Source organism: Microtus oregoni, unplaced genomic scaffold, assembly GCF_018167655.1.
Source record: "Microtus oregoni isolate MIOR12 unplaced genomic scaffold, Mior012 000088F_ref0000325, whole genome shotgun sequence".
NCBI lineage: Eukaryota > Metazoa > Chordata > Mammalia > Rodentia > Cricetidae > Microtus > Microtus oregoni.
The window spans coordinates 4,405,483-4,421,075 of NW_024544555.1; the positions used below are offsets into that span (position 1 = coordinate 4,405,483).

The 15,593-nt window shown below is 44.5% G+C and overlaps 1 protein-coding gene across 2 annotated transcripts in view; it reads right to left on the reverse strand.

The window, feature by feature from the left end:
- Positions 1–1,913: 1,913 nt before the first annotated feature.
- Positions 1,914–15,593, reverse strand: part of LOC121442232 (colorectal mutant cancer protein) — a 368,334-nt gene continuing 354,654 nt past the window's right edge. For both annotated transcript variants that reach the window (XM_041643697.1, XM_041643696.1), the window contains 3 exons: positions 14,013–14,110; positions 6,952–7,074; positions 1,914–5,721 (listed from right to left, as the gene is read on the reverse strand). In XM_041643697.1, the coding sequence (XP_041499631.1) occupies positions 5,541–5,721; positions 6,952–7,074; positions 14,013–14,110 (402 nt within the window). In that variant the 3' untranslated portion in view covers positions 1,914–5,540. The remainder of the gene's footprint in view (positions 5,722–6,951; positions 7,075–14,012; positions 14,111–15,593) is intronic.

Consider the following 15,593-nt stretch of genomic DNA (forward strand, 5'->3'; position numbering starts at 1 on the left):
TTTTTATGTTTGCCAGTTAGTTTTAAATCTTACAATAGTTTTAAAATGAATGTTGACTTACTAGACCTATGTCTGTTGGCTTCAATGAAACCATAATGAATCTTAATATCTTTAGCTATTTTAAGTGATTTTCTCTTAATTAAGATGTTCCTAAATCAGGCCAGGCGTGGTGGTGCATACTTGTAATCCCAGCACTTGTGAGGCAGAGACCACCCTGGTCTACAAATCAAGTTCCAGAGAAGCCAGAGCTATACAAAGAAACCCTGTCTCAAAAATAAATAAATCTATAAATACAAGATCATCTTAAATCTAACAAAAATGAAGTATATAGTTTAGTTTGGGCCCAAAGGTGAATCCTAGTTGTGTAGCTTTAGCACTGTTTATACTATGCTGTGAAGACCTGGTGTTCCTGGACAGTGCGGGCTCAGAACAGTCTGCTTGTGTGTGAGTTTGTCTGGAAAAAGTGAATGGCATGCTGGGTCATAGAAGCTGGCCACACAAGCTTTACCTCATTAAGGGTGTAATGTTCACTAGAAAACCTGGGCTTTAGAATAAATAATTTGTAAATTTGGTTTCTTCATGAATTGGTTTTGTCTTATGTTAAATGATTTAACATTTAATCTTTGCTAACTTACAGCTGTATTTTATTGCTTGACATTAGGGTGCTTTCATACGGGAAAGATGGTGTAAACTCCTACATGATTATGTCTGTGGCAGTATGAAAGTTATTTTGTGGTTAATAGCCACACATTTAGGGAAACCAAAAAGGAACCCCTAAAGTAGCCTGTTGGGTTTGTTGTGGTGTGACAACAGCCTCTAGAGCTGGATTTATTCAGTGACACCTCTACCCCACCGCCTCCCTCAAGTTCAGCATCCATGAAGTGGCTGTACTGACTTTCACTTACATTGCTGTGACTGTCATCCAGTGACTGGGATCTGAATAGGACATGGAGATTGCCGCCTGTGTTCTCCACCGAGAAATGCAGGGCTATCTTTAACAGTAAGTATGTTGTATGTAATCCACACTAGTTCAAAAACTAAAACCGTATCTTTACAATGATACAAGGTTGCTCACATTGGCTTTCTGTAAGATATTGTGTTAAATTTGGTCTAATTCTGACTATCTATAATACATTACCAATAAAATTGGCTCCAATTTGGTTGCTATTTACCATTGGTTCTGTTCCTGTTACTCCTTACTATAATTTTAAGGCATGACTGTGTTACTCTTAGCTGTCATCTCTCTGGACCAAAAAAGTTATGAAGTTTCGTTTGCATTAATAGAAATTCAAAATGTAGAATCCACTCAGAAATGAGCGGACAGTGGGATGTCTTATCTTCATTCACAGTCTGACTCTTAACAGTATAAATCAAACATGGAAAATGACAGTAATTCTTAAACTTAGGTAAGAACCAGGCTTTCCACCAGAATGCCCTGATGTCCTTAGGTCTTAGGCAGGAGAAATACATTGATTATTCTTTTAGAGTTCTCAGCTATGTAACTGTTGTTATCAAAAGTTCTCTCCATGTAGCAAAGCCGGTGTTTTTAGCACTTCCGCCATGCTAGGAAGCTGCTGTCTCATAATTTACACTTGATGTTCTGATTAGTTTTTAAAAAGATCATTCAATAGAGAACCTCCTGTTCATGCTGTTTGTGGAGACAGCCAAATAAAAATTGATGATAAATGAGAATTTTGTTGTTCTTGTTTTGTTGTTCTTTTGATCTGATCTGAAATAGTTTTCCATCGAGCCCCTGTTTCCATCAGGGCCCCTGATTCAGTGTAAGCAATCTCTGGTTTGTATTTACATGTATGACTGGTAAATACCCTACGGAACGTCTTCACTCTTTAATTTAAACAAAGTACCACATGGAATTAGAAATATTTATTCAGAATATAAGAACGTTTGTAAAATATTATAAATGTCTCTGTATAAATAAATGGAGTTTTTTTTTAAACAATTCTATATCAAATAACACAAAGTAGCTATTTTACAGCAGCTAAAACTAAAGGCATCTGGAAACATTTAAAGCTACAAGTGAGCCTAAAAAATTACAAGGTATAGTACAGTGTGTTTAGTAGCCACTTCCGAGTGAAACTTCGGTACAAGTAGAATAGGCCTGACAGATGCAGATAGTCACATGTGCTTTAACAGCAGTACGTTCAGGTGGTATAAAAACACATTTTCAACTAATAAAAAAGTTAAATTTCATGCAGAGTAAGTTTATAATAATCTAAAAGCAGATTAGAAATAGAAGTGAGCACGTTTTGTAGTCTTTGCATCAGGTCCTGACAAAGTTAGGCTCTCAGAGCTCTTAAGGGGGTGTCCTGACCGGAGCACCGCAAAGGAACGCTACAGACAAACAACATTTTTCAAAAGGTGAATGATAGAGCAGAAACATTATCTAACCAGAGCGTCTGTATGGGTGTGGAGTTCTCTACAGGACTTATGTGCTGTTGGTGAGCAGGCCTAGTCAGTAATTTTCAGATGAGAGATTGGGAAGATCAAATGCTAACTTTTGGGTGTCATTATCCAACCATGGTTCTTGACTCTGGGACCCGGCTTTTTTTTTTTTCTTTGTACACATGTGTGAAATATCAGATGATGTGTTATGTATACTGGATGACCAAAATTGTAGCACTTGCCTGTATATGAAAATGTCTTCCTCTGTAGAAGAGTGCTCAGGTACGGCAGGGTCTGAGCATCTCAGGTCAGATGGGCTGTTGGCAGCAGTGCAGAGGTGTTAGAAAATAAAGCTAAGTGAAGTAGGAGGCCACGGGTTCAGGGACTTCAACCTGACCTATGTATAAACACAGGTTCATTTGTGCACACATGTCAAAGGTGGAAATGTTTTTTTAGCAAGCCATGCCTGCTCCACAGAGTTTGCAAGCTGTACTATTGCTGAACACAAAATTGGTTTTTTTTTTGTTTTTTTTTTGTTTTTTTTTTTTACCACAGTTAGATCTTGTTCTAGAAGCTGCAGCGTAAAATAGAAAATACTAACGTTACTTAAGCTTTTGTACCCCACTCCCTCCCTAGGACCAAATCCTAATGAAGATGAGGACCGAAATTCTAGCTATTAGTGAGTTTATTCTCTGTTGGCCTCTAAAAAAAATAAGTGTAATTCAATAGGTGACACTGTTCGCTGAGGGAACACTGGTGTTGTTTGCTTTACTTGGGCACTGTTTGTATAATGACTGGGACATACTCCTCTGAGTTAAACAGTCATAATTGAAAGCATTTATGGGAGGAAGTCTTTTGACAAATAGGGGTGTTTTTGTTACTATCTTGATGCTTTTCTCTGCCTTTCATTTAAAGCATGAAGTGATAACCCGGACTCCTGGCAGCTCTGAAGTAGTTCACAGAAATTAAATCATTGCGCAGAATTTGGGGATTCGGGGCACAGGGCATGGGGGGATACAGATATACAGGAGCCTGGTGGTTCTCAGTTCTCGGGCATTCCAACCCTGCAGCAAACTAAGGTATTTTCCCCCCTGTTCAGGTAATGTCTGTAGGAATGAGAAGACATCTACTAGTCTGTTTCCCTTATGGTGGTAAGGTTACTCGACCCCTTCTTAAACAGTTTTTGGGATAAATAAAAGCCTATGGCTATGCCTTAGACTGTTCTTCTTTATAGAGCCACGCCAAAGCTCCATTTCAGAGTTTTCCAAAGCCCTTGCAAAGTTTGCTGCAGACTCAGGAAGACCTTGTAAGTTCACACATTTGAAAGGAGGACTAAGCACCTTGGCTAGCAAAACCTTAAGTGTCAGGCTACACACACACATTAAGAAATGTGCCACGTCAGCAGATGAGCATGGGTCACGTGACGCTCACTTAGACCTCGAGTGTGTGTGCTACAGAGACAAGGATAAAATAGACCTCAACTGTCTGATCCCATGACAGTCTTAGCTGCGAGTTCACTGTGGACTCTCTTCCTGTCGCAGGGCAAGTGTGGCTGGTGCACATGGGGTCGTGGCTGCAGACCAGAGTCAGCCACGGACAGATGTCTCCTGGGACTGCTGCCCTACTTGGGAACTTTCAGACGGTTCCTCGTGGACCTGTTTGCTCTGCTTATTTTCTTATGAGCCGAAAGTGGCTTTAGCAAAAGTGACTACCTAAAGAGAGAAACACTAAAGACTTTGGTGGTGGCATTTCAAAAATAGAAAATTCTGAAGGCTTTAAGCCTCATAGAAATTAAAATAAAGATAATTTTGTTCACCATAATAGACATGTTAATGGAAGCCATTTCCTATTTAAAAGTAGGTTTGGAAGAGCCAGGTTAAACAAAAAGAAAAATTACTCAGGCACCTGCTATCATGTATTTAATCAGTGCAACAATTCACACAATCAAATGCCTTCTGCGTCAACCCTCAAAGATTGAAAATTACAAGGAAAAGATTGTATAGCCCCTATCACTTACTTAAAAATGTGGCATTTTAGCCTGGCACATGGTTTTTATACACCATATATTTATTCACTTAGAAACTCAGACTAAGGCCTGGTAGGATTGTTGCTTTGTGGTCTGTTTTTGTGTGTAGGAACTATGGATCTAGAAGCATAGGTTCTCAGCAGGGTGACTGTCATCCCTGCTTCAGCTTCCCCTTCTAGTTAAGCATCCTGATTGTTGGGAACTATAGGTTCTGTGGCACTCTATTAAATAGGTAGGAACCATCTTGTACAGCATTAAGGGTCTCCTCGGTGTCCAACAATGCAAACCCTCTTGCCTTTAAGAGAGTCAGGTACTCTAGGTTTTGATTCAGAATAGGAACTACAGTGCCCTGGGGCTGGGAAAGCACTAATAGAGCTTTTTTCTCTGTTCTGGAAGAAGCCCCTGGCAAAATCTTGGCTTCACTACAAACATCAAGAGTATTAGACAAAAATTAAAACAGCTTCAGCCCTAGCCCTCACTGTAAAATAAAAATGAGCAGGTTTTTGTCCAGTGCAGAACTGTCTACACACAGCCTTGGCGATGTTCTACTTGAAACCGGTGTGTCTGGGATGACCAGTGACACTGTGTGCCATCCTGTGATCTGTAACTCCCAACTAATCTCTCTATTTGACTGTATCTCAGGAATCTGGTACCCTAGGACCTGGAAGCCAGAGCCTTGCTGCAATGGGCTGCCAGCCCTAGATGCTGGAGACACAAAACACTTGCCACCTTCCCCTTGGACGAGGAAGGAAAAAAAAAAGTCCAGTCTATGAAAAGCAAAAAAATAAAAATAAAAAAAGGCTCGGAAATCCACATAAACCGAAATGCTACGGAGCAAGTGAGAGCGTGAGTGGTAAGAACAGAAACGACATGGCTGGCTACGCACTTAGCTGGAGCCATTGCTGATGCCCTTTGTGGCCAGTCCTGGAGCATCTGGAGACTGGGCGAAGGAAGGGCTGAGAGGTTTCCTACTCTGTCCCTCTATCCACAGTGCTATCATGACCTCTCAGGCCAGGAGTGGAGCCCGTGACCTCTATGCAGTCTTCCCCTTCCTTGGGCCCTTTCTCTGCAGAGGACTTTGGAGCTCCTGGAGTTTTGCCCTGAGTGCCTGTTAAAGCGAGGTTTCGTTGGTGTGTGGCCTGGAATTCTCTTCCTCCAGCAGAGCTATCCTTTGCTTGAGCATTCTCACTTGGGTCTCGTGTCGCTCCACCATAGCCATCATCTGAGATTCCAACTTCTTCAGCTTGTTTTGATGCTTCTTCTTTGCTTTCTCATAGGCAGCCACCAGGTTACTGTGGGAACAGAGGGAAGTGAGTAGATTCATAGGCAGCCACCAGGTTACTGTGGGAACAGAGGGAAGTGAGTAGATTCATACTAAGGAATGACTGACACCCTCTCCGTGTGGCACTGGGGAGCACAGAGGCCTCTTCCGTAGGGATCCAAAGCCCAGAGATTAGAAACTGTACAGTACTGGGATTCTGGCGTAGGCATACTAATCGAGGCCCAGGCTGTATGCTGTGTTAGCCTAGAGGGGCCAACCAGCAGGCCAAACTGGCCATCACTCCAAAACAGGTAAGAAGGAGGGTGCTGAGTTATAGAAAATCAAATAAAGATTTAGGTACTTGTTTCACGGTTGCTAGCTGCAGATGGTCAAGTATAAGTGACAGAAAGTGTTCTCTCACCCAGGAGAAGGGCAGCAACTTTGCAGTGCTTTGGACTGTCCGGAAATGATGTCCGCTAAGGAACATAGACCTGTGTGTGGACTGGCCCTGGACCGCTGCCCACTGTAGCAAGACTGAAAACAAGCCCAGGTGTTTCTACATAGTCTCTCTGCTCCAAAATAGAACAGAAGCTCCCTTCAGGTACACTGTGTTACCCTAATTGGAGCCCCTAAAGTGTGACTTGAGGACACACGCACCCTTTCGGGATCCTAAAACTCTTGATGGCAAAGCAGACAGAAATCCAGGTGACCAATTAAGGTAGGCATTTTTACAAAATTCAAATGTGCCATTCTAATTACAATTTGAAAAGCAGTTTTCGTAATAGTACGGTGTCTACTAAGCTTGAATTTTGCAAATGAATACTTTTAAAAGTCTGCCTCAGTATTAGTTCCTGATATAAGTATCTTATAGACACAAAGGTTCTGGAGTCCCTATTTTTTAAAATAAAGATCATGTACCCCAAACAAAGGTTTGAGCTCTTAAGAGTCTTGAGAACCTTAAACTGTCCCACTAGATGAGGTATTGTTCTAATGGATGGTTTGATTGCCAACTGAAAACACTGGCTCAAACGCAGAATTTTTTTTTCCTGAATTCTCAGAATCTTTATCATAGAAAACATCAAGAAGAAAACACAATAGACTTCATTTTCATAAGCCCATCTCATCGGAAATGGTGTACACCTTTACTTCCCTGGTTTATGGTCAGCTGTATTGTAGACCCTACTCACTTCCCAGGAGACAGGGAAAGATCTCCCTATGCCCAGCCTCTGGGCCCCACATGAGGGTTTTGTTTTGTTTTTACCTGTTGGCCCGCTTCAGGTCATTAACAAACTCTGCTGACTGCTGGTGTCTGATCTCACTGCTTTTGGTGAGTCTCTCCAAGGCGCTGACCAGCTCTTGAACTCTGGCCTTCAGTTTTTTCTCCCTGTATCAGAGAGATAGCAGCAGCCATCAGTAGGCAATGGTGATGGAGGGAAAGAGGCAGGGGGAGCTGCCCAAGGTAACAAGAGTGTGGCCAGCTCAGAAGTGCCCCTCTAGGACCACTCAGACATCTCCACGAGAGAAGACTAGACACCAGGAAACTAGGGCACTTATTTGAAGATCCAAAAATCGGCCACACCTCAAACTTGGGCCCTTTTGGCTGTTTTGAGAGGGATAGACCTATAGTAAGAGGGCATAGATCAGTTGCCAGGATCCCAACAATGCCATGCTGAAGTAACTGCGAATCTAGTGTGGAAGGCAAGAAGATACCATGTAAGTGTAAAATGGAGACTGCAGTTTGAAACTTCAATAATAAAGTTAAATACCTCAATTTTTAAAATCCTGACAAGCCAAAATAATGCTATATTGAGTTAAATATAATAGTGCTATTCAGTCATATTTAAGGGAACAATGCTAGGAATTGAGCAAGTGGTATCTACACTCTGTGCTGTTAAAATTAATTTCACATGTTTTGCATCTTTAATGGAATCTAGGAAATGTAAAATGATGTATGCGACTTGTAGCTCAGACGATAGTAGAAAAAGAATTATGGGGACATAGAAGGAAGGGAACCCCTCCCCCAACTGCTTGAAGCCTCTTGTTGATGAATCAAGAACTCAGCTCAGCACTTCTCTCCCTTCCCAGCCACAGACAAGGAAAGAACATTTACCAACCCCTTGTGCAGACCACGTGACTGTGTTTCACATTATCAGCCTGTAAGCCTAAAGTAGCTGGAGTCACCCTATCACTTATCGAAGTGATAAATGGGAGTGGGGCGGATTTGAGAGAAACCAGCAGGGATGGTTAATCTTGAGACAGCTGTGACTCCTCTGCCCCACCCCCCCTGAGCGTGTCTAGCACTCCGCTGCTCGTCCTTGATGAGCGCACCCTAGACCTGGCTATGTCTTTCTGTCTAGGTGCAGGTAGAGTTAGTTCGGAGAAGCAACCTTCATTCTAAACTCCGCTGCATGGCGGCCAGTCCTGAGGTTCCTGGGCCGCAGCCAGGGATCTGGGCCTGGCCCCAGTTGGGGTCCCTCGGAAACTAAGAGGACTTCTGGCTCTTTCCCCACTCACAGGATGACTTGGAAAATCTAAGAATCCACTTGCCTGTCTCAGTCATTTTGAACTCCCCACCTCTAACGTCCTGTTCCTTCCAGTTTCCAACTTGATGTGCTTGGCTATCAGAACGGGAAGAATTTACGTGGTTTCTGTATGTAGAACAGAATGCCAATGCAAGCATTTTCTTTGGCTTCACACATGAGAAAATTAAATACAAATTGCTACCTCAGTACGGATGTGTTCACAGTGTTCCAGGGATTACCCAGAATTGCACAATCTCTTGGAGTTTTTTTTTCTTTTGCTGTGAATACCATCAGGTGAAAACAGAATAACTTTATATGTGGAATAGGACTCGAAGATCAACGGTCCAGATCAGGTTTATGAGTCTTCCCGCTCCAGTATCAGCACCTCATCAGAAAATGGAGTATTTATGGTCATAAAAGGTGGTGTCTTACCACAAAGGAGGTAGTAGGTGGTTAAGTGTGCGCTGTCACAGTTCCAAGCAGAGGAGTCCCCACAAAGCATTTATGAGGTGGGGTTATCAATACTAAGGGAAGCCAAGTCAGCTGCCTATAAGGTAGGGGAGGGGCTGGTAAGCAGGCCCCTGAGGTAAGACTAGCCCAGGGATTGGCAGCCAGAATCACAGCTGTACACAAGCGGGAGAACAGAGTGTCCTCTAAGGCCAGGAGAAGTGATTTGTGACTCAGCTAAGTCTCCGGTGAGCATATATCCTGTCCTGCGTGGCTTGACAGCAGGCCACAGAGCTATTCACAAGAACTGAATCCAGATCAAACAGCAAGGAGTCATAGCCGTGCACCTTACAGGCCGGGTTCCTCCAGGAACTGTCTACTCAGGCGACCTGTCTTCCTCGCCTGCCAAGTACTCAGTTCCAGTCAGCATCCACGCCACAGGAATGACTCGCCGAGCCAGGTACAATAGTCAGTGCCCTGACTGTATCTTACTGTATCATGACCCTCTGGGCCGTTGGACAGTGCAGGGCCCAGAGTCCATCTGCATCTTCGTTTCCCTGTTTTCCCTCTCAACTCCACTTCTGAACATTGGGAATCACTCAGTACTTTGGTCGGATTAGATTTTGTCTCTTACCCTTTCTTTTTGTCCACTGCCATTTATTTTCCTTAAAACTATACGGCCAAATCTTGACCTCCGGGCCTTTCCTCGGATCTCTAGGCTTCACACCTCATCATTAGCTTAATTTCCAGAGGAGAACTTTTGACATTCTACACTAAGTCACGCTTCTCATGTTGACAAATGGCAACACCGTTATTTACCATGTGTACAGTCATAACCAGATCAAACCTTCATCACCACCTACCTACATTCATCATCCAATGTATCACAAGTCTTGTCTTAATGCCCCCTTCTGCCACCACCACCAGGTCCAGACTGCCATTCTGTCCCACCTAGATAAGCATAGCAACCTTCTCTGCTTCTGCACGGACCTCCTACTGATCTGGCTTTCACACAGCAGCCAGGTCTCTTTTTCAGTGTGGAAAACCAGGTCAGAATACTTCCCTCTGGTGCCTTCTACTGAAACTTGGAAGGATGTATGTGGACTCATCTCTACTTTCAAGGCTCTGCCCTGGGATGGTCTCCCAATCCTCTGCTCGTTCTTCAGTTTAAATATCACTCTCAGGCCACCGTCAGCGGTGGACAAGTGGCCCAGAGACAGGACATGACAGCACTTTGCCTCTTCCTGTTAGTCACTGCCAGCTAGATGTACCATGGTTTGCTAAGATCCCTTTGATCTCTTTCTCCTTCATGTCCACCACCTTATTCTCTTAACTGCTTGCATTTAGACTATCCAGGCAGCAGATAACAGCTATCCTTAAGTCCTTTTCCACGATAAAATCACTTCTCACAGAAGCCTTTGACATCAGCATGATTCTTGTGCTCACTAGACAAGTGAGTGATCCGAGGCCCGGTCTGGGTGCTGCAGCGCTGGCTGGCGTCCACACCCTGGGATCTACCAGCAGAGCCCGGGTGCTTAAGCACCTTGCTAAAGAAGCTTGTGACTCATATAGGAGATAAGTAGGATGTACAATAAACAGGACTCTGCTTAAGAGCACGGGCGTGTGGGGTCAGGATTATGTGTCCCCAGATAACGAGGTTCTCCAGTTCTGTCTGAGCTGAGCTGGAGTTACCAAGAGGAACAGCAGGAGGAGAAAAGCAGCAATCCTTTTGCCCAGATTCTCTGAGGAGCATGTTTTTAGTGTTCAAGAGATGAACTTGGCAAGATCACGGGCACAATGCTACCTTGTCCATGACTGCCATGTACCAGGGCGCTCCTTACCACTCTGCCTCTCTGCTGTTCCTGGTGAGGCTGCCAACTCTGGGCTTTTGAAACACTAGACAATGACAAAGGACATCTCAATGACTCAAGGAACAACCACTTCAAACCCCTGGGTGGGTGTCAGTCTTTACCTCCCCTGGCTCTGGGCCTCAGCAATTTATTTCCATGCTAATCAATCCACAGGCCCACTCTGTATTTCATTAGCATCCTGCAGACCCATGTTGCATTTATGGAATATTTTGGCGCCACTCCTAGCGCTTGATTGCTACTATAAATCAGCTGAGTGTGAGGAACCAGCTAGTGTAAATTTTTTAAAAGGCATCTTTCGAAGTCATGCTCCCACTAACAAGTGCAGATCCTGCTGCTCTTGGCTCAGGGGTGCTGCTGCTGAGAAGCCTTATGCCCGGATTGCCCACGTTTCTCCTCACCCATCCCCTTAGGTATATGGGTTAGAAGAGTATTCATGCATAGCTACTGAAACAAATAGCATCTTTTTCTCCCTCTTGGCGAAGATTCCACAAGTATGTTCATGATGTTGCAACTGAGACTCTGAATTTTGAGCATCTTACTAACAGCCAAGTGCTCCAAGGACACTGATGGACCCTTTGCACCATTGTGGACGCAGAGAAGATACCCAGGGTGATGACTGAGAGATGTGGGTTTCCAGAGGTTGAATAGGAGGGGACTGGGCCCCGGGCTCAGAAAGACTATTTATCTGGAATGGCTGGATTATAAACTGGGTTGAGAAGCATTTGAAACACGTGACTTGAGGTTGCTCTTCCAGAGGTCAGCAACCACATGATGGCTCACAGCCATCTATAATGAGATCTGGTGCCCTCTTCTGGCTTGCAGACATACATGCAGGCAGAACATTGTATACATAATAAGTAAATCTTTAAAAAGAAAAAAGAAGTAAATAAAAGAAATGTTTTGTATCCAAAGGAAGAAAAAGGACATGCCAAGAGGCTCAAGGGTGAAAGCCTAACAGAAACCAAAACCGGGTGGGAATGGGCAGTAAGACAGGTGGAGTACCTGGTGTTACAGATGCCTGGCTCTCTCTGCGAAGGGATCAGCGCTCCTCCCTCCACCCCGAGCCCCACTGTTCTACTTTGCAGGAAGCACTGCCCTTGGAGTTCTTCTCCCAGGAAAGAGAACTGAAAACACCAGCAGTACACCCCCACTCAGCCTGCTAGGGACCAGACGGACACCTTCTGAAAGGTGTTTGTTTTCATTCCAGCTTTAAAGTTAGAAATGTCCCCTAACCTCTTCCGGTGTCTGGACTGTGCTCCCTCATGAAATGACGATTCCCATTTCAAAGCTATATTTATGGTCTAATTGTGTTATTTTCCTTTTTCCTCTGGCTTCTCTGGTTCTTTCTTGGCTCCATAGATCTGGCTCTTGATTAGAAATCCATGCTAACCAACTTATGGCTGGCTGTTGGGAATCTATCTCGACGGGATAAATGAAACCTCTTTATGCTTAGTCAGCATAACCTGCATCCTTCTGGTGCCAGCAAAACCCTCTGGGGCTTTGGGAATTTAAAAAATGTACAAGCCCAGTTAACAAATACAATATCTACATGGCTCCCCCACTGGACCCAGAGAGTGGATTTTCATCCCAGTCTTTGGCACAAGGAAGTTAGTGCATTTGTTCAGGCATGTGCCCATCTTCTGCCCCAGGCAGAGCAATCTCAATGGAGCAATAGCCCAGGAGGTACTTGCGAAGTAAATGCAGGGCCGTTCTAACTTAGAAAGAAAGGCTGAGAGACTGAGAGAGCCAGGAAGGTAGGAAAGGCCCCACAAGGTCACCTTCAGTCAACTGGGAGTCCATAGTATAAGACACACCACACAGAGGGATCATAGTGGGATCAAGCTAGCTGAGAGTCCACTGTCAGGATTTCCCACAGCAAATCCCTAAGAAATAATAGGGAAAGAATTCTGTAAAACTGCTTAACATTTTCGAAAGCAGCTAATGCCCCTGTGTATCAGAAACCAGGAGTGACCAGGAAAAGGGAAAGGCAGACAATTTCCTAAAAGAGGAAACCTTCACTGAGAAAAAGCCCCTGCAGTGGGAAGGAGAGTCAGGGGGATCTGAATGGAATCAGAGTGCCAGCTGGTTCAACAAGACAGGCCCAGGCTGGGTCAGCTAGAGATTCACAGACTGTCAGCCAGCAGGGACAAACAGCGCCGTTGATGAACTGACACACGTGGTATACAGAACCTCATGGAAACATGCAGAGAGAGAGAGAGAGAGAGAAAGAGAGAGAGAGAGAGAGAGAGGGAGGTGGAGCTCAATCTGATGGCAATACTTCGAAATACAAGCTGGGCAGCACTGGTGCACGCCTTTAATCCCAGCACTTGGGAGGCAGAGAAAGACAGATCTTGGAGTTGGAGGCCAGCCTGGCCTACAGCGTGAGTTCCATGACAGCCAAGGCTATACAGAGAAACCGTGTTTTGAATAAACAAAGCAAATGAAAAGAAAGAAATACAAGTCCACAAACCAGAAACAGCAAGTAAACGTTTGGGCACAGCTCAATTCCAAGGGAATAGGTGGCTAGGGACAAGATGAAATTGAAGAATAAATACAATAAATATCCTCATAAAGATACAAGAGGACATCACTTAAATTATAAAGATGATTTCAGCACCAAAATTAATAAACACAAACTGAATAAACTGACCCACCACAGCAACTACAACCAAAGATGAAGTGAGCTGCAAAGCCCAGCTGACAGGCCCCTCTTTATGACATGCTACCGTGTGTTTCACATACTACATACAGACATGGGGTGCAACAGATACATGCAACTACTGAGAACTTGAGTTTTGATTGGTTTGGTCTTGGGAAGTAATGTAGGTATAAAATACATATCAGACTGAAGTGGTATTTGGGGTATAGTGAGTTAAATAAGTTATTTAATTGACCTTTTCATGTAAGTACTAGAAAACGTGAAGATACTACTCTGTTGGACAGACATACTCTGGGCTCCAACGCAGCAGGGGACGTTAGGTTGTGAAGTCTAAGTGCCTTGGCATCTCTCTCTCTCTTTGGAAAAGAAGTCAAATGTGGGAGAAGAAACACTGAAATATCGGAGGAAAATGTCTAAGAACTGAGGAAAGACACAAGGCCTCCCTCCCAGTGGCAAGGGCTCCTGATGCTGAAGAATGCAGTCCCACTAAAGATGTCTAGAAAGGGGAGGATGCCGGCTTTCGTTATCACCAATTACCAAATCTGGAAGAGTCTAGTCAACGTGGCAACGTGCAAACCAATAATTTTTTTTTACGTGCAAATGGAATGACTGTCTATTTGCCAACATCCAGCAATCACTTTTCAAAACAGCAGGTCTTTCCATTTCTAGCCTGCAGTGTTGGGGCACAAGTAAGAGGAATTAGTGCCTTCTATCCAGGAAGACCAGTATGACCCTGGACGGGCTGGGATGAGCAGCTGCCATCAGTGTGCCAAGAAGCCCTCACAGCTGAAAGGAGCAACATGGGGGCTTGAGGGTTGCTTACCGTCGGATGGCACTGGCAAACTCTGTGGCCAGGTCACTGTCACTGTTTGTCCTTACTTCAGCCAACGACAAAGCTGGGGAGGCAGCATCAGCACACTCCTGAGAAGAGCAAACACAGTCACTGTCAGATGAGAAGCAAAGCCCAGAGGCACTTCAACAGCCATCGCCACTGTGGGACACAAGACAGCAGTGCCATGCCTGTGGGACCCGTGGGCCAACTGGTGGAAAGCCAGGCAGCAAATCTTTTTGTCTCCTCTGTTCCCCGATTTCCTGTTACCATCATGTGCTGCCCTGAATGAGGAAAACCCCTGAGGGACACTTACTACACAGGTCTAAGTTAGTTTGCCACACGCCACTACTCCCTTGTCACTAGGGACCCTCCAAGGCAGCTATACTATCTACCATTGTCTTCATCCACCACGGAAGAAACCCAGGCACTGGGGTTACCCTGCCCAGTTACTAGCTAGAAGCTAGCAAATCCAGAACTCAAAGCCAGGCCCCATGTGAATCTCTTCAGAAGGCAAATACACATAAATGTCCTTGCTGGCACATACCAGCTCGCTTTCTCTAGATGGGGGAGCTCTGTTATGTTGCATGGAATCATAAAACTTAGGTGAGCAACAGAAAAACAAGCCCCCCTTCCCTCTCCTAGGAGCCCCATGCAGCAGCATCACACAGAGACTTTGTGTCTTGCCTTAACAGACAAGGGTTGTAAGATCAGAACTCTTGAAGTGACAAGCAAGCATTAGCCATGTCTAAACAAGAAAGCGATTTTTCTCTACAGATATGCTAATCAGTGGGTATCCTGCAAAATGAGGTGGCTGGTGCTAGGGGCTAGGGACCAGGGATAAACATTGATGATGTTGTGTTCCAGGCCTGAGAATAGGAAGCTTATTCTGTGTAACAGAAGACAGACTGTGAAGAGAGATATCACAATGGCCCTAAAGTCCTGATGGCAGGAGACACATCTGCTCCTTAGCCTACTCTAAAAGACTGTGGCCCTCTTCCAGGGGGTGCCTGAGTGTAGCCTGGCCAACGCATTCCCTCTCCTGTGCCATTCACCTGGGTTGTACCTCTCCAAATAACACCCTCAGAGGCCCAAGACTGTCTGGGAAATCAGTCCAATTCTAGAAGCTCCTTTACTTTTAATGCATCCATGGTTGATGTTAGCATTTCATAAGACTCCCTGCCTCACCCACAGGGCCTTTTGATATATGACAATGTCTGTTTCATATAGACAAGAATAGCAGAAAGCCTAACGCAATGTGGATAGGAACTAGGAACCAGCTACATGAGCTGGAGAGAACCTTCAAAGATAGGCGGGATCACCTACTCCAGGACAGAACTGATGCTGTAGGCTCATCTGTGACCTGCCACCTGGATACATACAGTCCATGGACTAGGAATGGTTTGTTCATTTTGAAAGAAAAAAAAGTTCAAAGAAGACTATTTTGCCACAAGCAATTGATAGGACACTCAAATTGCAATGCCTATCAAAGACTCATCAACAGACAGGGCTCCCTGTCTCATCCAAGTTGCCTGAGGCTTTTGCAGTTTGGGTATGCAGGAAACACTTGTTTCC